The 25,995-nt window shown below is 44.4% G+C and overlaps 1 protein-coding gene across 1 annotated transcript in view; it reads left to right on the forward strand.

Moving 5' to 3' along the window:
• The first annotated feature begins 1,770 nt into the window (after window positions 1-1,770).
• R3HDM4 (R3H domain containing 4) overlaps window positions 1,771-25,995 on the forward strand; it is a 74,257-nt gene continuing 50,032 nt past the window's right edge. The window contains exon 1 of the mRNA XM_073685550.1: window positions 1,771-1,960. Within this exon, the coding sequence (XP_073541651.1) occupies window positions 1,833-1,960 (128 nt within the window). The 5' untranslated portion in view covers window positions 1,771-1,832. The remainder of the gene's footprint in view (window positions 1,961-25,995) is intronic.

Here is a 25,995-nt window from a genome sequence, read left to right on the forward strand (position 1 = left end):
CCGTGAGCATGTGCGGGACATTGGCGCGGCCAAGCGGGCTACCGATGTCCGGGAGCTGAAGACGCTTCCACGACATTTTAAGGCAGTCCATGACTGCGATCCCAAAACACTACAGATACGAGGGATTGAAGTGGTGCGTCTCGGCTCTCGGGGAGGTAATATAAAACAACACCTGGCTCAGAGGGAGGCGCGATGGATCGTGAATCTGGACACGGTTAGCCCACGTGGTTTGAGTGAGGCCCTAACCTTTGCAGCGTTCTTATAACTGTTACTGGTTTTTGGTTCCATTCTCCTGTTGTTTCTGTATATTTATTCCCATGGGTTTTAATTTTGTTTTTATTATTCTGATTTTAATGCTAATTGTTACTTTTTCATTGTCTCTCTATTTTAGTATTAATGTGCTGCATACCCCTATAGAGTTCATCTGGGACAATGTCCGCCTTTCATCTCCTGTCAGTCCTATGAACATCTACCGCATTGAATGCGACAACTACCCACTGCCAATAGGCGGAAGAATGTGAAGCCTTGCAGTGTTTAAGAATGCAATGTTTGTCTGGGACTATGGTTTATTCTTTCATTTTTTGCCTCCTGTTTGTAACCAACTTAATCTATACATGTTAATATGCTATCTGTCATTTTATATGAGATGCGTATGTGCACTCTGTTCTTATTATTTATGATATGCAGGTACTGTAAACGATGTTTGTGATTGGCTAGCAAACAATGGAAGCTTATAATAATGATATAAGATGAACAATATGGTTATTTCCATCTTCTTACTTACATTGCGGTCATCAAACTGACAGACGCTGTGTGCATGCGTGCGGTTTGACCTCCCTCTGGCGCGCATGCCCCGCTGTCTGTCGTCTCCTGCACAGTGCGGGCTCGCGCGCCTGACAGAAGGCCCACGGCGCATGCGCCCCTATGCGGAAGTCCGGATACTTAGGATGGTCATGTGATGTGTCACATGACCATCGAAATTACCATATTTAAGGTCCTTGCACACATCAATGATCCTGCCTCTTGAGAAAGCCACAAGGTTGGAGGCGAAACGCGCGTTGAGGCGGTTCCCCTCATGGGCTTTTGCACTCAGCACTTTTAACCTGTGCCCTATCCTCTGGTAAGGTGCTTTTCTTTACTTGTTGACTGGGAGTAGTATGTATATGGTCCACTGTTTCACTATGATGCCAATATGAATACCTCCCGTCCTCCTTCCCTCTTTTCATTTGATTTGATGTCTGTCCCTTACCTTAGGAGCCCCCACTTTACACCTTATATATGTGGGGGAAGTCACATGTGTTTTAGCGCTGTTATCCCCTGATTCCCTTCTGTTCCCCATCTGTTAAATGTTATGACTTTGGCAATATATACATTTACTTTTTGTAAATTATGTACTAATAAAGAATTATTTTCTGCTAAAATCGCTCCATTTTCTCTCCTCTGTGTTCATATTGTTTTTGGAGTGTAATTTATGCTGACCGTGCATGTATGTACACGGTTGACCAGCTATGGTGGCTTTTGTGCACCTATATAGGGCTGTCGTATGTTTGCTAACTTGTATGGCCTATGTGGTGCCAGCGAGTGACGTCAGCAGCTTCATCAGTTTATCTGAACAGCTGACGTGGCCCTGACCAGGCTCAGAGACCTGCCGGCACTACAAGGTGACGTGACGTCATCACCGAAGCCCCTGCAGGCCCTCATCCCTCGAGATACGCCCCTGACCACATCGCCAGAGGGCAATGGTTGCACAGCACTCACAGGCGCGCAGCCAGCGGAACCACGCCTACGTATGACGTCACGGGGAGAGCCGCCCAGCTAACTTGTTGTCTGTGATGTCCGCGTCTGATAAGGGAGGCGTGACGTCATTTCCTCCGGGAGTGAAAAACATCTGTGACCGTACCGAGCCCAGGATGGTGAATAACCGGAGCACCGAGCTTGTGGCGGAGGCTGAGAGTCCTCGGTGAGTCCTGGGCACAGCCGGGAGGGCGGGGTGTGGAATGTGCAGCGTGGCAGCTCTGTTCCGGCTTGGCAGGGAGCTGGCGGACAGTGTGCCTCCATGGCGCCCATAGCACTGACTGGAGACGTTCCGCCCAGTGCTCAATGCTCGTTTGTTTCAAGGAAAAGTCAGTTTTTGAAAAATAAAAAGCTGTGGCTGTGACCCCAGAACTTCACCAGCTCGGTAATGCCGCATGTAATAAATCTGTCACCAGATTCTCCATACATGCATTACTAAAGGGATCTTAGACCCGATGAGACTGGTGTCCTTACTCTGAAAATCCATGTCACAATGTCTGTAAATCCATTATGAGATCTCAATCTATGCCCAATCTATGATAGGTGGGTAAAGATTGAGTGTATTGTAGATTTAGAGTTTAAATTTGCGCCAGCGATAGTGGAATGGATTAGGGAGAGGAGGTAATTAGTTAAAATCCTTTATTGGGTTACAAATTATTAAAATCTGTAAAAGTGAAATGAGAATTTATATAAAATAGTCCGTAAAAAGTACACTAAGTCTGGGTGTGTACTGTAAATATTCAATAGATAAAATGAAATAAAAAGTCCTAAATTTCAATATATCAGTGTATAATTCAATAAGCCAGTAGGTAGTTCAATGGAAATGGGTCAATAGTGGCATATGATCCCAGTTTTCCTTGATGGAGGTATTGTACGGAGACCTGGTCAGACGTGATGATCAATCCTCAGCGTAGTGGGGGGGTATTTTTGGCAGCTGTTTCTTTTTGGACTTAGCTAGGGAGGAGGGGGGGATTTAATTTTTTTTTTTTTTTTTTTTTTTGTAGTGAGGTGATTCTTTTTAGTATAGGGTTGTGCATATAGTTTGGTGATCAGGTGTGGGATCACGTACCTCCTGCCGGATTGGTGGAGGTCCAGCTGCTGGGTGTGATTGTCCCACTTTTTTTCCGTAGATCCACTTTTTCCGTTGATCCTGTCTGTGGAGCCTGTAGGGCCTGTAGACTTCACAGTATATTAGTCATATTCAAACATGGCCAATGTCCCGAGGAGGAATAAGCAGGGTGAGCTGAGTCCTGCCTGGGGACCTTGTTAGAGTGGGGTCCGATATAGGTGGGGTATCCGCCCTTTTTGAGAACGTGCTTTAGTGTGTAAGTTCACTGACCTGTAATGGGTCCAGAGGATGGGTGTCGTTGCTGGGAGTCACCTGGGTCTGAGCGGGGTGGGTGCAGCAGGAGGCTCTGGTTGAGCTGTCCGTGGCGGCTGTGATTGAGGTTAGCATCCTGAGGGGCTGAGCAAAGGTGAACAATGGAGGTGGTCACAGATTGATGCAGAGCGAACACAGAGGGGTTACTGTAGTGCAAGGAGTACTTACACTGAGTGGTCATGCCTTAGGTAAGCCAAGGGGCTTAATGGTGGTCCAGATGAGTAGTAGTAGAGTATTATGGAGAGGCACTCGGTGTCATATGATCAGGTGCAGCAGGGGAGGCACTTGGTTTCATACGGTCACGTGTAGCAGGAAGCTCTGGTTGCGCTATAGGGGAACAGTGGTAGGCAGTCAGGAAGTTGTCACAGAGTGATGCAAGGCATATCCAGAGGGGTTGATGTAGTGCAAGAAAAGTACCTTAGATGAGCTGCGAGGCTTGTTGGTGGTCCAGAGGAGTGGCAGAGTGTTATGGAGAGGCACTTAGTCTCATATGGTCAGGTGCAGCAGGAGAGGCACTTGGTCTCCTACGGTCAGGTGCTGTAGGAGGCTCTGGCTGCGCTATGGGGAACAGTGGTAGGCAGTCAAAGTAGTTTAGCGTTTGCGGTTGGGTAATATACTTGGGGGCCTAAGCCCACTGGTACTCACGGTCCTGACTGTCCTGGAGGTGCAGTCATGGCGTTTGATACCTGGAGCGGGTGCGGTGTCCCGGCCGGTGACTGCCGCAACCCGCGTAGTTCCGGTGTGAGGAGATGGAGAGGAGGAGATAGAGAAGCGCGCGATATGCTGGGCACCGAGCTTGTGGCGAAGGCTGAGAGTCCTCGGTGAGTCCTGGGCACAGCCAGGAGGGCGGGGTGTGGAATGTGCAGCGTGGCAGCTCTGTTCCGGCTTGGCAGGGAGCTGACAGACAGTGTGCTTCCATGGCGCCCATAGCACTGACTGGAGACGTTCCGCCCAGTGCTCAATGCTCGTTTGTTTCAAGGAAAAGTCAGTTTTTGAAAAATAAAAAGCTGTGGCTGTGACCCCAGAACTTCACCAGCTCGGTAATGCCGCATGTAATAAATCTGTCACCAGATTCTCCATACATGCATTACTAAAGGGATCTTAGACCTGATGAGACTGGTGTCCTTACTCTGAAAATCCATGTCACAATGTCTGTAAATCCATTATGAGATCTCAATCTATGCCCAATCTATGATAGGCGGGTAAAAATTGAGGTTAAACGTTCTTAAAGAATTATACAGCCATTATGTCATGGATTTTCAGTGTAAGTACAGCAGCCTCATCAGGTCTGAGATCTATTCGACAGTTCATACAGTTTAGTGAAATCTGGCGACTGATCCACTGATTGTCCATGTGTTGTAAACCCCACATGTTTGCATACTGACTGCCCCATACTGATGGCTGGGTCTACTGTCTCTCCTCCCCACCTTGACTGCTGCAGACAGTCAGAGGCCAGAGAGAGCCATGGCGAGCCCTCACATACATATGAGCCTTGGGCCCATGACCGACTCGCCATTTTACCAGTTCTCCTTCCTCCGAACACTTGTTTCTACAGCCAGTGGAAGGAACTTTTCAGGCTTGAGGAGAAAAGTATACTGAATAAAAGCATGAATGTGTCAGTGACTGGGCTTTAGAGCTGCATGATGGTCAATCAAGTATCAGGAAATCCTAGGAGAAGGCTTCTGACAAAGCTGACACTTGGGCATCATTGGACCTTCCAGCTGGATGATGAACCCAAGCGTACATCAATGTCCACCAGGGTTCGGTTTCAGAAGAAGTTCTGGAGTGGCCACCGGTCACCTGACACGAACCAGAAAATCTTTGGATTTAAAGACTGTTGTAATATGCAAATCCAAGACTATTAGTGCAGTGGAGGCCATTGCCCATGAGGGCATGGGCTAAGATTCCTCACGTCTGGCAGAAGCTGCTGTCTGGTTATCAGAAGCATAGCTTAGGGATTCGGCTCAGGATGAGATGAAACATGTACGCATGAAGAAACCCTGATTCCAACTACAGTGGTGTACCCCAATTGTGGGGATAGGGGATCCTCAGCCCTTGATTATGGTGACACTGAAAATAATCTCTATCTAAATCTATAATATTACTGCCATACCGTGACCATACATTGGGAGATATCAGTCCTGCAGAACATGTAAGAGATCACAGTACAGTTATTGATGATGACTTGCAGATGACGTTCTTTCTGATGGAGTCATTAACTTTTACCGTCTTTTCTATCTGGCCCAGACCAACATGACAGCTTCTTCCAAACAGGACTCATCTGCAGAGATTACAACAAATACACATTTGATTTCTCACATTTCCTACATCTTTCCCATCTATTCCCAACCTCCACAAACTCCTCATCCTACTGATACCGATGCTGAGATGCTACTGCCATACGTGTCCCTATTACTGCACCTGGTGTGTGCCACAATAACAGCATTCCTCTTACTGTCCCACATAATAATCCCCACCACTGTGCCCCTTACATAGTAATAATGCCCTCTAGAGCAGGGGTCCCCAACCTGTAGCTCGAGAACCACATGTGGCTCACAGGCCCATGATGTGTGGCTCGCGGCTGTCCGCCAGCTTGGTGCATTAACAGAGTAGATCTGTAGATGGTGAATTTGGTGTGTAGCCCTACACAGAGGAGCAGATCAGAATGTTGGGCAAGATGGGAAACCCTGACGCTTGGCATACTGGCTTGGAGGAATTTCAGTGGAATATCTTTGGCTGTCATTATACCAGTAATAGGGGGCTCTGTGTGGGGGGCAGGGGCTGTATGTGGCTCTTGAGGTCAAAAATGTTGGGGACCTATGCTCTAGAGGGTAAAATTGCCCCCTAAAGATTCGTGCCCTAGAAAGTAATAATGCGACCGTCAAAAAGTGCATATGGGGCAATACGGAGTGCCCCTATAACAATAATGCTTAAGTGCCAATTTAATACTGTCCCCTGAGTTCTCCCCTGTACACACTGTATGGTGGGGTCCCACGGTAGTCCCCTAATGTGTTGGCTCTCACATTAGCTCCCACTGTAGTGCCCATAGTGTATAATGGTTCCTACAGTGTATGAGGATTCCCTTCCCCACAGTTACACTGCAAATTTTATTTAAAATAAGAAACATCATATACTCGCTAAATCCAGGATACGGACGTGTCCAACAGTGTTGAAGTCATCACACCGGTGCGCACACAGGACGTCGGAGTCCTGATGTGGCACGATAACGTTACCGCGCCGGGACTCTGGTGTCTTCTGCATTCGCTGGCGCATCTACCACTGCATCGTCCTCCCGTTCTGTACACTGCAGGCTTAAAGGAATCTATTTCCATCACCCCCTTATTTGCTTCACAGCTCTGGCTACATATAGGCAGAGATGGAGGGACAACAAGCAGGTAGGAAGGCGTATGTACATGATTGGCCCAGCCATGAAGCACCGAGCTCCTGTACTTGCTTTGAACAGTCATTCTGCACTGACGGTCCCTTTTTAAAGCAACCTTCTGTCTACAGAACAGAGTGGTAGTGCAGGGAGATCATGTCGCCCTGCTCGACTGCAGAACTTAACTCTATCGCTGATGTAGTAAAGATTGGCGGTCAATCCGGGCGGTTGCTGGTGCAACAGCCCACTCTAACCCTTCACCCCCTGGTACCTACGCTACTGCTGGCTATACATCACATTTGCTGCAGGTCCGAACAGCCAGGGTTGCTCTGAGTAATAAAGATACTTGTTGTGAAGGGGTGAATAATTCTGATGCTGTATAAGTCATTAATAGTATCATGTTGACCATGTATGAGCATGGCCTCATCAGCAGAAGGCCTGCACTGATGAGTTTATACAGTTGTCTCCCCAGAGTAGGCTAGCTGGTCAGGCTGCATTGGTAAGACATTGTTACCTGATGAGCCCTTCCCAGGCTAATTGTTAACTCTTCTCATTGAATTCCTGTGGAGTGAATCAGAATTGGGCTGGGACATGAGATGTAACCTGGGGCACAGTGACAGGCTTTTTAAAGAGCCTTTGACATTTCTGGTAGTAAATATTTGTATTCCACAAGATATAACATGTTATAACACTGTGTTGTTCCTTTGTTATTCCTGCTATAAATGTATGAATAAATGGGTAACATAAGAGTTTTCTATCTAGAGCTGGGGTCTCCAACTCCTCTGCATATATGGACCACACATAGAAAAAAATTTAATTTGACGGGCCACATTCTTTGCAGAATGAGGTGACATTTTTAGTGATGACATTTTTTCTTTCTATACACCTTTTTGGGCGTTATAGGGCCACTTAGCTCTGTAACATTGTATCCTGGATGAGCAGTGTCTGTGTTATTAGCTTTATCTTTCATAAATTAACCCCATCCCATTCCCCTTCCTGACAAGGCCAAATTTTACAATTGTAACCACTTTCACTTTCAGGTGATTACTATGGAACGCTTCAACATATCCCAATGAGTCTAAGACTGTTTTTTTTTCGTGACATATTGTACTTCATGTTACTCGTAAAATTTGTTTGATATGATTTGCGTTTATGGGGGAAAAAAATACAGAAATTTGGCAAAAAATTTGCAATATTCAAACTTTAATTTTTATGCCCTTAAATCAGAGAGTTATGTCACACAAAATAGTTAATAAGTAACATTTCCCACATGTCGACTTTGGAGTCACAGAAAATACCCAAAAGTGACACCATTGTAAAAACTGCACCCCTCAAGGTGCTCAAAACCACATTCAAGAAGTTTATTAACCCTTCAGGTGCTTCACAGGAATTAATGGAATGTGGAAGGAAAAATAAAATTAATTATTTCTTCCCCACAAAAATGTTACTTTAGACCCAATTTTTTATTTTTTTACTTTCTTAAGGGTAACAGGAAAAAAATGGACCCCAAAATTTGTTGTGCGATTTCTCCTGAGCACGCCAATTCCCCATTTGTAGTGGAAAACCACTGTTTGGGCGCACGGCAGGGCTAAAGTCCTGAATGTAAAATTTGCTGGAATATTTAGTGGACGCCATGTCTCGTTTGGAGAGCCCCTGATGTGCCTAAACAGTGGAAACTCCCCACAAAGTGACCCCATTCTGGAAACTAGACCCCTCAAGGAACTTATCTAGATGTGTAGTAAGCACCTTGAATCCACAGGTGCTTCACAGAACTTTATAATGTTGAGCCCGGGGAAAAAAAAACCCAAAACATTCTCCGCACAAAAAATGTGTTTTTAGCACCAAATATTACAATTTCACAAGGGTAACAGGAGAAATTGCACCATGCTATTTGTTGTACAATTTCTCCTGAGCATGTAGATGCCCCATATGTAGGGGAAACTGATGTTTGGGCACACGTCAGGGCTCAGAAAGGTAAGAGTGATGTTTTGGAAGGCAGACTTTGATGGAATGGTCTGAGGGCGTTGTCGCATTTGGAGAGCCCCTGATGTGCCTAAACTTTGGAAAAACCCCACAAGTGACCTCATTTTGGAAACTAGATCCCTCAATGAATTCAACTAGGGGTGCAGTGACACCACAGGTGGGGTGCAGTGACACCACAGGTGGGTCACAGAATTTTATACCATTGGGCAGTAAATAATAAAAAAAAAAAAAATTACATTTTTACCATCAATTTTGTTTTAGCCCCAGATTTTACATTTTCACACTGGGAAATGGGTAAAAATTGCATCCAAATTTTGGCTGAATGTAAACATTGCCTCGTATGTGAATGTACTGTACTGCTTAGCCATACGGCGAGACTTGAAGGGACGGAGCGCAGATTTTCCTAGATTAGTATGCAGACTCCATATACAGAGCCCCTAAGTGCTAGAAGAGCAGAATCCCCCTTCAAGTGACACCCTTTTGGAAATTATACCTCTTTGTGAATTTATCTACAGGTGTAGTGACCAGGGCTGTGGAGTCGGTAAGCCAAACCTCCGACTCCTCAATTTCCATGCCTCCGACTCCCTCATACATAGCTCATGTTTAAGTGATAAATTTACTGTAGCACAGATTCATCTCAGCTAAAAGTCTAGACCCTTAGATCAGGAATAGGACAGACATTTATAGGACATTTCATAACTTTCCCAAATTCTTATGGAAAAATATTCCCCACAAACTGCATTGAACTACTGTACCCAATTTATTATATATTTTAGGAGTTGGAGTCGGTCCATTTTATACCGACTCCATGACTCCACAGCCCTGATAGTAACTATTTTGACTCCGTGGGTGTTTTCTAGAAAACGAGCAGCAGTGGATGTTGCTGAGTGAATATTGCAAACGTGCGTTGTGGTGACGAGTGCGTGCGTCTGGAGATATGCACCCATAAATTAGGGGTGCTCTCACTGGCATTTCTGTAGCAAAAATGTGGATTCTAAATGTGGTTTAGGTACACTGGGGCTCAGAAGGGAGGGTGGCATTTGGATTTGGGAGCGTTTATTTTGCTGAATTTCTTTTGGAGGGTGAGGAGCCATTTTGCTTTTCCAGAGCCTTTGTGCTATACCAGTAACGTGGAAGCCCCCTATATTTCCTTTAACAGATGACGGACCGGAGTGGGGGATTTTCTTTCTGGATTGAGTTGAGGCTTTTGTTGGGAACATTTTACTTAACATTTGGGATCACATTTATCCTGCACTCTACGCTGAGCACTTGCATCGGGGTTTCCATCTAAATCTCTGATTGACGTGATTCGGATGAAACCCCCAGAGGGATCCATTCACTATAATGAGATGAGGCAGCAGAGTTACTCTGGACTCCATCTGGCCTCTGTTCAGCGGTGTCCTGGAAGGAAAAAAAATTGTGGAATTGCACTTTTTTTGCATGGCCATATTGATGGAGGCATAAAAAAGTTATGGTTCTAGGAAGAAGGGGAGCAAAAAACTGAAAAACCCAAGGTGGTAAAGAGGTCCATTTACCCAGTGCAAAGTGCATTGGTAAATGACAACTGACCAGCTTTTTGGTCAGTGGCAGTTTTAATAAACTGTTTAGACATTTTAAACCATGCTTCTTATGAGCACTGAACGACTTGCAATAGATTGCACAGTCACACAGGTCGCTAGTGTTCGAGCAATAATCTTTTGTGCAAACTAAAAGAACACCTGGTGACAAGCATCTTGCTTGTTCATCTTGTGATCAGCAGACTGTTTACACTGCATGGTTATCATGAAACGAGCTTTCTTAGTTATGCTTGTTCCCAGTAATTGAGCAGTGTAAATGCACTTTAAGGCTATGTTCACACTTCGTGGTTTTGCTGCATTTTTTTTTTTTTTAATGCAAGTTAAAAGCTGTGTTTTAGGCTATGTGCTCACGTTGCAGAAATTTTCCTGAGCATTTCTGCATCTCCTTGGCAGAAAAATACGCATGCGTATGTTAAACGCGTTTGTTCATGCGGATTTTACATGCGTTTTTGAACACCAAGATAGGTGGAAAAAAAAACAACAACTCCTAATGTCATTTCCTAGTCCAACCCCTCTTCACCATTTTGCTTTTTTCAAGATACTGAATGCCACATGAACAGCAGCCTTGCCTTTTCTGGCTACTATACAGGGAGACCCCACCCCCCCCCCCCCCCCCCCCCAAAAAAAAAAAAAAAAAATGACATGGGGGTCCCCCTAATAATGGTAGCCAGCAAAGGCTAGGCGGACACCTGATATTAATCGCCTGGAAAGGGGCCATGATTATAGGCCCCCTCCCAGGCTATAATATCAGCTCTCAGCCGCCCCAGACTTGGCGCATCAAATTTGTGTGCCAAATCTGGCGCTTAGCCTCACTCTTCCACGCTGTCCTGGTGTGGTGGCAGGGGGTAATGGCGTTGGGGTTCATGTCAGCTGCAGCTGGCATGAAGCCCAGGTTAGTAATGAAGGGCATCTATAAGACATCCCCATTACTAACCTAGAAAGAGTTAAAATAAGTAAATAACACACAAACACCCAGAAAAAATAATTTATTCAAAATAAACACACCATTTTATTTAATTCTTAATTTACTAAAAAAAAAAAAAACTACCTTTCCACGTTCCAGCGAATATCTGACATGAACTGCTGTCACATCTGGAGATGTGACAGCTGTCCATGTCTTCTGCAAACTCACACTGCAGGGAACACATCTGCTCCCGGCAGCGTGAGCCCCTGACTGAGGTCACCGGAGTGCATTCAGCCAGCGCAGCTCCTGTGACCTCCTTTACGACCCTGCTGTATCGTGGGAATTTCTCACAGTCACCGGAGCCGTAAAGGAGATCACCGGAGCAGCACTAACTGAACTCTGGTGACTTCCGCGATACACTGCCGGGGACGCTTTACGGCCATGTTAGTGTATCGGCGGCACTGGTTTAGAGCGGTCACATTTTATGTGGCTGCTCTAAACTTCTGATCTTCGCGGGACAATCGATGGAGGAGTAAGGATAAGGTTGTGGTTTATTATTTTATTACAGGAGATCGATGGCTTCGGGGAATTGGGTGTATAGGTGTGTGTTGTTTTTTTTTTTTTTTTGTTAATTTTATTTTAAGTGGCGATCAGCGGGGACAGGTAATGTATGAACTACATTAATTGTATTTATTTTTTAACCACTGGCCACCAATGAAATATATTTTTGGGGGCAATAAATAAAAATTTATGGGGACAATAAATAAAACATAAATTATGGGGCACAAACTTTGGGGCACATTTTTAAAGCAGGAGCAGGCTGATGGGAACTACTGCTCACATCGAGCTGCTCCTGCTGACACTATCGAACAGGGGACAGACATTGGCCAATGGGAGTAGTGGTCTCACATCGGCCTGTGTCTGCCAGCAAACACCTGCACATGACCACACGCACACACACAGACACTTACCACACTGATCATGAATCCAACATTCAAGTAAATCCTCTTATACCATCCGAGATGAGCAGCCATGCTCATGGGATGTCTGGAACGCCCACTGTGATGTCGCTTCCCATTTGCTGTGGTTTTGTGGTACAATATCGCTTCAAATCCGCAAGTATTTTTACATATTTGCAGAATTGAAGTGGCTCAATGAAAGTCAATGGCGGCGATTACACAAAATTAATGGTAGTGCTGCGGATTTTTCTGCAATGATAATCTGCAGCTGAAATTTCCGTAGCATGTGCACAGCATGCGGATTATCATTGGGGAACATGATAGACTTCGTACCAAGCGGTTTTTAAGCGTTTCCGCGACGGAAATAACGCCGCGGAAATGCTTAAAAACCGCATCGTGGGCACACAGCCTTACAGTACCAGTAAACCCAATGAGATTTCAGTGATCTGTGCAAAGTTAACATTGGCTGACCAAAGTGTGAAATTGAACAATGTCTGTAGCGAACCAAAGTGGGAAAGTTAAACAGTGCCCTACAAACTCAATGCTCTGCCTATGTCTAGGGTACACGTGCACGGTCAAACACAGCCAGTTTTTAAAATGAACTTTTCTTTGTGGGAAAACTCCTTTAAGTGCTGCTGTCCTCTTTGAAAGCTGCATTTGGGTTAAACTTTTGTGATTGGAGCTAGCTTTGATTGCATTAGTTACTCCTGGTTGCCGGCTATGTAATATAGCTGGCACCCCTGCTTTATAAAGCAGGCTCTGCTTTTGAGCCCACTATATGTAAGATGTGTGCTAATACAATACTCTGCTAATGTTTTAGCGCATATAGACAGAGAGAGAGAGAGGTGTTTTCATAGTTTAGTTTGATCAATTAACAAAGAACAAAGTGAATCAACTAATGAGAAATCTAAATCCAATCAATACTTAAGTGACCAACCTTTTGTAATCAAAGCATCAATTCCTTTAGGCACACTTGCCCGTATTACCATTGAGGACACTATTACTCTTTTCCAAATCTCCAACTCTATTTGCTGATATGCAGCACCAAACGTACAAGGAATCTCCACTATGATTCACTGTTGCCTGCAGTCTTTCATTATTGTACAGTTTTCCAGCCCTTTGGTGAACAAACTGCTTGTTACAGCCAAGTATTTCACTGTTTGACTCTCCAGTCCAGAGCACCTGCTTCCATTTTTCTAGCACCTAATTTCCTATGTATTTAGTCATAGTTTAGTCATTTAATCTGGTTTCCATGTCGAAGGCATGGCTTTTGGCCACAGTTCTTCCATGAAGACCGCTTGTTCCTGGACGTCTCCAAACAGTAGATGGATGTACAGTAGCTGGGTCCCACTAGATGCTGGCAGTGTTGAGCTGATGGCACTTCTTCCATTTCGTAGGGAAGCATGATCTGTTTTTCATCTGCTGAACAAATTTTCTTGGCCAACCACTGCATCTACGGTATTCAACATTGTCCGGTCGTTAGTGTCCTCAATGCTGAAGTATACAGTCAGATACTTGTTCTGCTGCAGAATAAACTTGGAGCCAGACTCCTCTCTGATGGTATTACTTGATGGATAATAACCCCAAACATACAGCGACTGTTAAGAACAGAGTCCTGAAAGTGATGATATGGCCTCCACAGATCAGAAGCTTGATCTCAACATTGTGTTTTCCTGAGAAATAGAGACCGGAGGATTTGCAGAAGCCTACATCCATAGAATATCTGTGATTAGTTCTCCCAAGATATTTGGAACAACCTCTCTACTGAGTTTTTTCAAAAAGTGTAAGTGTACATAGAAGAATGGAAGCTGTTTTGAAGGCATAGGGTGGTCACACCAAATTTTGATTTGTATTTATTTTGTTCTGACTTTGCATTTTAATTGATAAAACTAAACTAACACTTCAACTTTAAGTTTTATATTATTAAATAACTAACTTAAAATACATATTTCATCATATCAAGCACAGTGGTTGGTGAAATACTGATGTCCAGCCTAGGATCGGTACTACAGCCAGGCAACGCCAGGCTCACCTGAGCCAGCTCAGATTTGGTGCAATCGATGATGACCTCAATCGCACCAATCAGAGCGCACAGACGCAGTAGAACCTGGCATGGACCGCCCTGTACTTCCTCATTCTAGCTGCAGTTTTGTGCAGTGCGGTCACTGTTCGTCTGTGCGCCATTCTGGGCCTTGTGGTGACACAGAAACCTGTGTCACCACAATTGCTGCTGCTTCATTTGAATTGCTGCTCTTACTTCTGCTGTAAAGATGAAGAACGAAGAGTGCCTGATCACTCCTCATCCACCCCAATCACCCTCTACCCCTTCCCCCTCAATTTCTGCCACTGAGTGCTGATCAGTACTTGATTGCTCGATTTTATTTTTTTTGGCACTTTGCACCACATCCGTGCATGCATTCTGCAGCCGCCCAGCGTTTATTACTGACACAAATCACTGATCCACACTCGTGCTCGCTGCTTTCCACAACTTTTTTTTTTTTTCTATTTTTTATTTTTTTTCTGCCCCAGCTGTTTGCACCAACTCAGTGTGTGTGACCTACAGCTGCCGATCAGACATGCACCGGTGCTCATTTTTGGCACGGACTTTTTTTTAAATCCTCTTTTTGCAGTGTGTGTGCGCGCGTCCGTCCGGTTCTGGTTGGTGACTAACTTCACTGACCGGCCTCGGGTTGCGCCTTTTTTTTTTTTTTTTTTTTTTTTTTTTTTTGTAAGGGGGGGGGGGGGGGAATCATTCAGATAAGAGACAGTAAAAATAATCGTCTACTACAGTATTTTTTACTGAATTGAGTTAGTGACAGTGCAGAAAAAAGAATCAGTCATCGAGTGCTGATCACTGATGCACATCAGTGAACGGCCGCAGGTTGTTAGTTTTTTGTTTTTTTTCAAAAAAAACAAAAAATTAGGGACAGCAAAAATACACTAGTAATGGTCAACTACTACAGTATTTATTTTTTTTACTGAATTTAGTTAGGGTTAATATCTGTTGCGGGCGCTCAGTAATTTTGATATTTATTACTTTTATATTTTTTATTTTCTCCTAAATAAAAAAAATACACACACACACACACACACACACACACACACACACACACACACACACACACACACACACACACACACACACACACACACACGAAAAAATGTTGTCCTGCTCGTCTCAAACCCAGTATTCAGCCGAGGAGGCATACACTTTCCTTGCTTCTGACAGTGAGGGAAAGGATCCCACCTTCATCTAGAGATACCAAACCGCCACGCAGACGCCCCTAGACAGAAGCTGAACCAGCCCGACATCACGTCAGGAATCCAATTTGACACTAACGGCCTTACAGAAATTGACTTTTTCAAAGTCTTTTTCTCTGAGGATTTTGTAAATCTTATGGTGTCACAGATAAATTTGTACTGCCAACAGTTTTTCTCACAAAATCCGACTTCATCATTTGCCAACTGCAACCCTGTAGATGCTATAAAAATGATGACGTTTCGGGGCCTGGTTCTTCATATGGGGTTAGTGAAGAAGCCAGAAATTCGGCAATATTGGCGTGTTGACGTTTTGCATAACACTCCACTGTTCCACATGGCTATGCCCCAGACACTCTTTGAGGCCATCCACAAATTCTTGCATTATAATGATAATGCACAATGTCCTCCCAAAGATGACCCCAACTTTGACCGACCTTTCAAAGTTCGGCTGGTCATTGAGCACTTAAACAAATTTCCTGAGGTGTACCACTCTCAAAGGGACATCTGCGTGGATCAGTTCCTAATCCATTTCAAGGGGAGGCTCAAATTCCAGAAATACCTGCCCAGTAAGAGGGCCAGGTCCGCAAGTATCAGTGAGGCCTCCCGAAGACGCTAATTGGGGAGCTGCTCAGAAAGGGCGAGACCAGATCCCAATGTAGCGACAACATATACTAGTGGTCAAGGACAAGAAGGATGTCCATACATGGTGATGGCAGCACCCCTACCACTGTACGAGGTTCCTCTACACAGGTCATCAAACCAGACTGTGTACTGGGATACAACGAGTACATGGGGGGAGTTGATCTCTCTGATCAAGTCCTCCAGCCATACAGTGCCATGAGAAAGACCAAGGTGTGGTACAAGAAGCTGGCTGTGCACATTGTACAGATCGCAATGTTCAATTCTGATGTGCTGGCCAGGTTGGGACCTTCCTTCAGTTCCAGGAGGTAGTGCTTAAGGCCCTAATATTTGGCAGTGAGGAAGGAGCGGGCCCCATCAGACCATTAACAGGAACCTATCAGGTCCTCCATACCCTCCAACCTAAGAACATTCACCTATGTATCAGCAAATTCCTGGCTAACCAGCCCTGTATAACGTTGAGTGAAAACAAGGTTTTTTTTAAAAAAAAAAGGCATTTTTATATTGTCCCCGTTTCCTATTCTAACGAGAGCTTTGACTAGTCGCTGGGGCGTTAGTTGGCCAGACTAGTTAGCCCTTTTTCCATGTTATCACACCCCTGTCATCCCCACTCATGCAAATCTTGCGTATGCGCACTGCTCAATCCGGCAGCGTCTCTGAAGCCATCTTCTAAACTTCTGGATGTGCGCGTCTCTGGAGCCGGGAAGCATGCGCCTGGCTTCAGAGACACAGTGGCACTGCTGGAATGAGCAGTGCGAATGTGCGAGATTTGGATGAGCAGCAATGACATTGTTCATGCAAATTGTTATCACGCCCACAGGGGCTTAACCTAGAAAGAGGGCTGACTAGTCTGGGGCAACTAATTTAATGAGTTGCGCTATATTTGAGGCGTTAGATACTTTCAGCTTGCAAAATTTATTGTGGCAAAAGACTTCACAAAGTTAAAAGAAATTCATGGCAGTCAGGAAAAGCTCACATGAAACTGAGCGACGTGTCACTCTGTTTCATCATGTGAGATTTTCCTGTCTGCCATGAATTTCTTTTAACTTCGTGAAGTCTTTTGCCACAATAAATTTTGGAAGGTGGACCTCCTTTTTCTCTGTTTACCACGTGTGGCCACACGTTCCTTGCTTCCAAGCACCACAAGCTGTTCAGGTGAGCTGATTTTCTCCTCCTTTCCCATGTTAGATACATTTTACGACTTGTCCGTTTTAGGCGGTGTGGCCTTGCTAAATATTTTTATTACGCAACAGGATCCTCACTTTTCACACCTAGTAAGCCTACTAATAGGTGGTGCAAAATTAGACTAGACTGTCTTAAAATTGGGCACATTTATCAACGGCATAATCCAATATAAATTTAGCTCATTTTAAGTCAAAGTTTGTACTATCTAAGGGTATGTTCACACTAGGCGTTTTTTCAGTGTTTTTTTTTTTTCTGCAGCAAAACCTGATCTCTTGGCAGGAAAGAAGCCGCATCAAAAATGCAGGTTTTGGTGCTTTTTTCATCCCAAAGTTCAGCTTTGCTTCCACCATAGAAGCATGAACACAGGTCACCAATGCAAGACATATGTTCATGTAAAAATACACAGTTTACCTAAGACACTAGCAGTGCATTGAGTTTGTAGGACACTATTTACTTTCACACTTTGGTCTGCCATTTAGTTGCTCAGGCATGGTTCAAGTTCACATTTTGGTCAGCCATTGTTTACTGTGTATGCATCGCTAAGTTAATCGAACTGTACTAATCCAATTGCCATCTCAGGTGACCAAGACAAGATGGTAAACTTGGGAAAATCACAAAAATAAATGGGTTTCACATACTGCTGTACTTTATTTTATTTTTTTTCATTAAAAACGCAGCAAAACATTCACATTAGGCATTTTTTCAGCGTTTTTGCACCACCCATTGATTTCAATGGGTGAAAGAAGTGACATGCTCTATTGTGCAAAAAAAAAAAAAAAACATGCAAAGCACAAAATGCTGAGGACAAAAAACCACGGTGTGTGCATGAGATTTCTGAAATTTCATAGTCTTTGCTGGTACTGTAAAACAGCTTAAAATTTGCATAAAAAGCTGAAAAAAAACACCTAGTGTGAACATACCCTAAGGTCGGAGTCACATTAGCATATGCGAGCGCATTGGATGTGATATGCTAATGACCCTCGACTCCAGTTCTGTGATCCTCTAGCATGAGAGAATCACAGCACAGCTGCGGAGGTGACGAAGAAATTAATTTCTCCATCTCCACCATGACATGGCTCTGCGTATATCGGACTGCACTGGGATGACATCCGAGTGCAGTCTGGTGTTTCTCACTCACCCATAGACTTGTATGTGTGAGATACGTGTGAGTCTCTGCAAGTCGCAGCATGAGAAAATAATCGCCAATCGGCACTGCCCCATAGTATAACATTAGATGGCACTGAGTCGAGTCATACGCTCATGTGAGCGAGACCTTAGAATGAAACCATACAGGGCTTGTTTGTGCTATCATAGAAACGCATTGGGACATAATAATGACATCAACAAACCTTTCTTTGGCACTTTTCTCACAATGGACTCAAAGCACATGATGGAAACGGTCTAATCCTCCAATCAGATTTCCCTTCTTGTTTGTCTTCTGCCCTTTGCATAATCTGCAGTCGAACACGACCTTAGATCAGATAGAAGCAGTTATTTAATAGCCTGCTCGGACAGGCAGCGTGAGATCACTCCACCTGTTGAACGAGCGTTATTCTCGTTTGTTGGATGATTGGCAGCTTGTTTATCCTCATACTTGTGCAGCATAAATGCACTTTAACCTGTGTTTGAGAGATAACCAACACGCAGAGGACAGATAGAAGGGCGTGTGACTGCAGGATTAGACTCCTTTTTGGCTTTGTACAGTGTCTGTTACCATGGGTTTACAGCTTTTTAGATCCAGTCTATACAGACCTGCCAACCTGCAGCACTAAGCTGCTGCTCTGCAGTCCTGTTATAGGATCCTTTCACCTGAGGAACCAGCAAACCGCTTGGGTGGTCGGCAGTTTTTTCACGGTTTCTCTCATTTGCGGCAATTGTACTGTGTAAATGGACTAAAGATAACTTACTCAACTGGAGAGTTAATTTCTTTTCAATACTCTTCTGTGCCATAACTGAACAATGTTTAATAAGGCGTAAATATGCCCAAACCGTTAACAGGGCAAATGCCTACTTTTTTGGATTGCCATACAAATGCTATCCTACTTTAGAAAAAGCCCCCTTTTAAATGGCTGCATTGTGTAAATTGTATGTGGGGCTTTTAGTGCACCTCATCTTAAATCTGTTGACGCTTATCCGGACTTCCATTAATGCAGCTAAAATTACTGTAATTTTCCTTTTTGAAAGTGTTACCTTAGGGCACATTTATTGCTGTTAAGATTGAACTTGAGTGCCATGGTAATGCTAGTTATGGTAAGGAAGTTTTGTAAGTGCAAATACAAAGCATACATGTGTAAAAATTCTGTGGTGTTTTTTTTGCATCAATTTAAATAACTTCCTTTTGGATTAGACGACACACAATAATTAAAGAAAATTTTAATGCTGCACCACTTGAGCTTTTTGTTTTGTTTTTCTTTCCAGCGCTGGAGTGGTGCTTTAACCCCTTTACCCCCGAGGGTGGTTTGCACGTTAATGACCGGGCCAATTTTTACAATTCTGACCACTGTCACTTTATGAGGTAATTACTCTGGAACGCTTCAACGGATCCCACGGATTCTGAGATTGTTTGTTTTTTCGTGACATATTGTACTTCATGATTGTTGTAAAATTTCTTCGATATCACCTGCGTTTATTTGTGAAAAAACAGAAATTTGGTGACAATCTTGAAAATTTTGCAATTTTCAAACTTTGAATTTTCATGCCCTTAAATCAGAGAGATATGTCACACAAAATAGTTATTAAATAACATTTCCCACATGTCTACTTTACATCAGCACAATTTTGAAACCAAAATATTTTTTTTGTTAGGAAGTTATAAGGGTTAAAAGTTGACCAGCGATTTCTCATTTTTACAACAAAATTCACAAAACCATTTTTTTTAGGGACCACATCATATTTGAAGTGACTTTGAGGGGTCTTTATGACAGAAAATACCCAAAAGTGACACCATTCTAAAAACTTCACCCGTCAAGGTGCTCAAAACCACATTCAAGAACTTTATTAACCCTTCACGTGCTTCACACCAATTAATTGAACGTGAATAGTGAAAAAAAGTAAAATATTCATTTTCTCCAAAGTTTTATTTAGACCCCAATTTTTTTATTTTCACAAGGGTACCAGGAGAAATTGGACCCCATAAGTTGTTGTGCAATTTCTCCTGAGTACGCTGATACCTCATATGTGGGGGAAAGCCATTTGGGCGCACGGCAGGGCTCGGAAGGGAAGGAGCACCATTTGACGTTTTCATTGCAAAACTCGCTGGAATTCACAGCGGACCCTATGTTGCGTTTGGAGAGCCGTTGATGTGCCTAAACGGTGGAACCCCACTCCCCACAAGTGACCCCCACTTTGAAAACTAGACCCCTCAGGGAACTTATTTAAATTTGTGGTGAGCACTTTGAACCCCCAAGTGTTTTGCAAAAGTTTGAGGTAGAGCCAAAATAATTTTTTTTCCCACAAAAACGATATTTTAGCCGCAATATTTTTATTTTAACGAGGGTACTAGGAGAAATTGGACCCCAAAGGTTGTTGTGCAATTTCTCCTGAGTACGTTGATACCTCATATGTGGGGGAAAGCCATTGTTTGGGTGCACGGCAGGGCTCGGAAGGGAAGGAGCGCCATTTGACGTTTTCAATGCCAAACTTGCTGATATTGACAGCGGACCCCATGTTGCGTTTGGAGAGCCCCTGATGTGCCTAAATAGTGGAACCACCCCCCCCGCAAGTGACCCCATTTTGGAAACTAGACCCCTTATGGAACTTATTTAGATGTGTGGTGAACACTTTGAACCCCCAGGTGCCTCACAGAAAATTATGTTGACTTGTGAAAATTAAAATAAAAAAAACATTTTTTCCACAAAAATGTTAAAAAATATATATATATATATATATATATATATATATATATATATATATATATATATATATATTTATATATATATATATATATTTATATTTTCACAAGGGTAACAGGGGAAAGTGGACCTCAAAATCTGTTGTCCAGTTTCCACTGGGTACCCTGATACCCCATGTGTTGGAGAAAAGTACTGTTTGGGCGCATGTCAGGGCTCGGAAGGGAAGGAGTGATGCTTTGGAATGCAGACTTTGATGGAATTGTCTGTGGGCGTCATGTCACGTTCTCAGAGCCCCTGATGGGCCTAAACCGTGGAAATGCAAGTGCCCCCTTCTTGGAAGTTGTAGCTGATTTTTGAATTTTATAATGTAGTGTTCATCAGGTTGTCATACGTCAGAAATTAATTTAGTAGTGCATGGAAGTATGGTACTTTTTGAAGCATTCTTTCATGCACAGGCCTGGTTTGTCGGGGCAGGTGTCGCATTGGTAAGTGGTGTCCTTGCGTATTCCCCTTTTATAACACACTCGGCACCCCTTTTGTGACTTGAGGCATCTCCCCTGGGAAATGCTGGCCTGGTACAATTCTCGGTCCTTCAGTTCCGGAAGTACTGGGGCACCCTCCGTCACCGCTGCCAAATATCAGGACCTTGATAACTGTCTCCTGGAAGTGAAGGTACGACGCAGAAGTCTGGCCTGCACATTGTGACAGAAGGAAAGCGTTGTGCATTGCCATCTGTACAAGGTGCACCGCCAACTTCTTATACCATGCCTTGGCCTTTCTCAAAGCACTGTACGGCTGGAGGACTTGATCAGAGAGATCAACTCCCCCCATGTACTTGTTGTACCCCACTACAGTCTAGTTTGCAGACCTGTGTAGTGGAACCTCGTACAGTGCTGAGGGTGCTGCCATCACCATGTTTGGTGGTCAAGAGAAGGACATCCCTCTTGTACTTGACCACCAGCAGGTGGTCGCTACATTGGGCTCTGCTCTCACCCCTTCTGAGCATCTGCCCAATTAGCGTCTTTGGGAGGCCTCTCTGATTTTTGCGGACAGAACCGCAGGCTGCGATATGTCTTGAAGAGAGGGACACTGGTATAAAAGTTATCCACAGGTAATAACCTTTATCCAGCAGTGGGTGCACCAAGTCCCACACAATTTTCCCACTCACTCCCCGAACAGGGGGGCATTCAGGGGGTTCAATCCAGGAGTCCTTCCCTTCGTAAACTCTAAACTTGTGAGTGTACCCTGAGGTACTCTCACAAAGTTTATACAGCTTGATTCCGTACCTGGCCCTCTTACTGGGCTGGTACTGCCGGAATCCAAGCCGCCCCTTAAAAGCACTTAAGGACTCCTCCACACAGATGTCCCTTTGGGGCACATACAATTCAGCAAACTTGTTGTTGAAGTGTTCGCTGACCGGCCGAACTTTGAAAAGACTATCAAAGTTCGGGTCATCGCGTGCAGGACATCACGTGCAGGACACCTTGCATTATCGTTGTAATGCAAGAACTTGTGGATGGCCTCAAAACGTGTCCGGGTCATGACTATTCGGAACACTGGAGTGTTATACAAAACGTCAACAGTCCAGTATTTCCGAGCTTCTGGCTTCTTCAGGATCCCCATATGAAGGACCAGGCCCCAAAACTTAATTTCTACTGCATCTACAGGAGACCAGTTAGAAAATGATTAAGAGGAGTTTTGTTCCAAAAACTGATGAGCGTACAAATTAGTTTGGCCCACCATGAGGTTTATAAAATCTTCAGAGAAAAAGACTTTGAAAAAGTCTATTTCTGTGAGGCCGGTGGTGTCCAACTTGATTCCTGATTTCCGCCATGAAATCAGGAATCAGTGGCTCATAGTTTTCGGGGGGCGAGGTCCATATGGGGTCAGTAGTGGGGGGTGCTGGTTGGTCTTCTCTCCTGGGACGACTGCGGGGCGGTCCGCACGTGAGGAGGATGACGAGGAGTCGGAAAAATAAAGAAATGTGGGATCTTCGCCCTCGCTGTCAGTGTCGGAGGCTAGAAGAGCGTATGCCTCCTCCGCTGAACAGCGAGTTTGGGATGAGCGGGACATTTTTTTTTTATTTATGTAGTGCGTGTGTGTCAGTACTTAGAGTGTGTATGTGTCAGTGTGCTTGGTGTGAACTTTTTTTCTGAAAAAAAAGGGACTACTATATGTGGTGCAAATAGCGAGCACGAGTGTGGATTGGTGAACGATGTCACAGATCAAAGCTCGACAGCTGCTGGATGTGTGGGAAGTGGGAAGAGGGGAATTAGGGTGGATGAGGGGAGATCAGAGATGACTTACCGATCATAGCGCGCTGGGGTCTCCTAGCAACAGGCTAGGATCGGTGCTCCTAGGAGCACCGATCCTAGGCTGCACATCACTGTTTCCGGCAATCTGATTGCCGGAAACAGTGAGAATGCTGTGATTGGCTGTTCAGAATTGAACAGCCAATCACAGCGACCGTGGGTGCGGGGGGGCTGCGAACCCCCCAGGATGCCGGTGCCATCTACCCTGAGGGTAGAAAATTAATGCGATCACCGCGACTTTAGTCGCAGGACCGCATTAAAGATCATGACCTAATAGTACGGCTCAAGTCACAATGATGTCCTATTAGGTCACACGTCAGAAAGGGGTTAAGTGTAAGGCCCCCTGCCCGGTGATATACTCGCCCTCGGACGTCTTTCCTCGTTTTCAGCACCACTTTGGTCCTGCGGCGCCATCTTGTGACAGTAGCTTCTGACAGCCGGAAGTGAGAAGCTCCTTTCACAAGCTCTGACAGCCAGAACGAGGCCAGAGTGAGTCTCTCATAGACTTGTATTGATTAGTGACCTCCGCGCAGCATCATGCAACACTGGAGCAGCCAGCAGGTCACTTTCACAGGAGACGGAGCGGTGCGGCAGAAGGGGAGTATATAACAGGGGGAAGGGACTTGCATTTAAAGCACCACTCCAGCAGTGCAATTAAAAACCGCTGGAGTGGTGCTTTAATGTTTGAACTATACACACAATGTACTGCCTCATTCACACGTACTTTTTTTTTTTTTTTTTAATTTAACCGTTACATCATTCATGTACCCATTATAGTCTATAGAGCTATTCACATGTCCATGTTTTCACAGACTGTGTGTGCAATCAAAATCCAGAGACATGTCTATTTTTCTGATATCTGTATGTGAAAAACACATACAGCACACGGATCGCGTTGTGCATCCGCATTGCAAGGGATGGAAGGTTTGTAACTTTATTTATCCATCATTGAAAAACAGTGACACACTGATGGTAAAAAAGACACACGGACCCAACATGCATAAAACTCTGATCCAAAGCACTAATAATAGCGGCACCATTTCTTTTCACGTATATGTGTTTTAAACAAGGATGTTGCTGACCAATCATAAGCAGACAACATACTGGGGAAAGAACATGCCCCTATTTTAGCTTGGCACAGGCTGTTTGAGTCATGTATTGGCTAACAGTCTGTTCTCACAGTAGTGTGACATGCTTGAGCTGAGTGCGATTGATAACTTTCACCTCTAGAGGCTAATGTGGGGGAGGGGCATTACTGCAGAAATTATCGTTATAAACCCTTCTAGTTACACTCCTCTAAAATTCAAATGCTTTTCATCAGCAGTACCGAGTACACGTTGGCATTGCCAAAGTTAAAGGGAATGTGCCAGCAACAAAATTTTTGTTCAACAAAAATGTAAACTTTTTTTTTTGAGAAAAATATGAAAAATGTATTTTTCCCAATTAAACACTAGGGGGAGAGCAGCTGCTGAAATTTGCCATAAAAAACCTTGTGTACAACTAGCTAACATTACGACTGCTGTAAATGTGGGTGGGATCTGCTCACGTATGACGTCTCCTCCCCTTCTGGGTGTTTTCAAAAGGATAAGGGAAGATCAAGTTTAGGATCCTAGTGCTGAGACATTTTGTTGATTTGCAAAGGGATACCGTCATGTGGACAGTGTCACCATGGACTGCTGGCAGTACCTATTCTGTTAGTTGGTGTCACTGGCCGTATCACGCGGTGGGGTTACATACGCAGCATTTAACACATGCTGAGTGTGAAGACACAGGGTCTTCCGTTGACGTAATACTACTCAGACAACACAGGGTGAGGGTAAAACAGTGTACCAATACTTTATTGAACTACAAAACGGGCAATAAACAGAACAGTCCCAGCAAATACCCAAGATGGTTCAACATTACACAGTCCTCACCCTTCCGCTTCGCCCGCCTGGGATAGAACAGCTGCGACTTTGGGACTTCCAGGGACAACTACCTCAACCAGTGGTCCCCCACTTCTGGCAGTCACCCACAGAGAGAAGGTAGCGGCAAGCTTAGGAAGCTAGTAGTCCATCGAGGTACAGGACCAGGAGACCCGAGGGTTCCACCTCGGCCTCTCCGAGATTTTCCATGGGGCCAGATGACTGGTCCCAATCTGGCTTCTCCTAATGTCTCCATGGGTTCCAGGCGACGGGAGAGTCACACCTGGCAACCCCAAACATATCCATGGGGCCAAGTGACTTCATCGTCCCAACCTGGTCTCCCCAAATGCATCCATGGACTCTCATGTATGTTGATTATGATTGGCAGAGCTGTAGACACTGAGAGGGGAGGTATTGAAAGTGTTTTTTAATTAAACACCATTTTGCAGCACTGTTTTTCTCAGCTTGCCCCCCACTGACTACCAGACATGAGCATTGAAAGCTGTCAGTTTATCACACTCAGATCTGCTGTGCGCCTGCACATGTTAATACTCTGCAGTGAGAAAAGCAGACCGTTTGTCAATGCTATTGTGGGGGGTATTTTTCGCCAATGTGTTGCTGCCTTCTAATTACTGGTCGGCGTCTGAATGAGGAAGAAGTACATGCCCTCTGTGAAATGTCTACTGTAATTCCCTCTTTGATTTTTATAAAAAAGATTTTATTCTGCTGTACAAGGCCTATTACATTGTCTCCAGCTACACATGGAAAGTTTTGTGCAAGGTCCACATTAACATCTTCACCCCCAAGCCTATTTTCACTTTCCTGACCAGGCCAAGTTTTACAATTCTGATCCCCTTAAGGTACCG

This window comes from Phyllobates terribilis, unplaced genomic scaffold (genome assembly GCF_046119375.1).
Source record: "Phyllobates terribilis strain yellow unplaced genomic scaffold, ASM4611937v1 Scaffold_1__5_contigs__length_1240528914, whole genome shotgun sequence".
Taxonomy (NCBI): Eukaryota; Metazoa; Chordata; class Amphibia; order Anura; family Dendrobatidae; genus Phyllobates; species Phyllobates terribilis.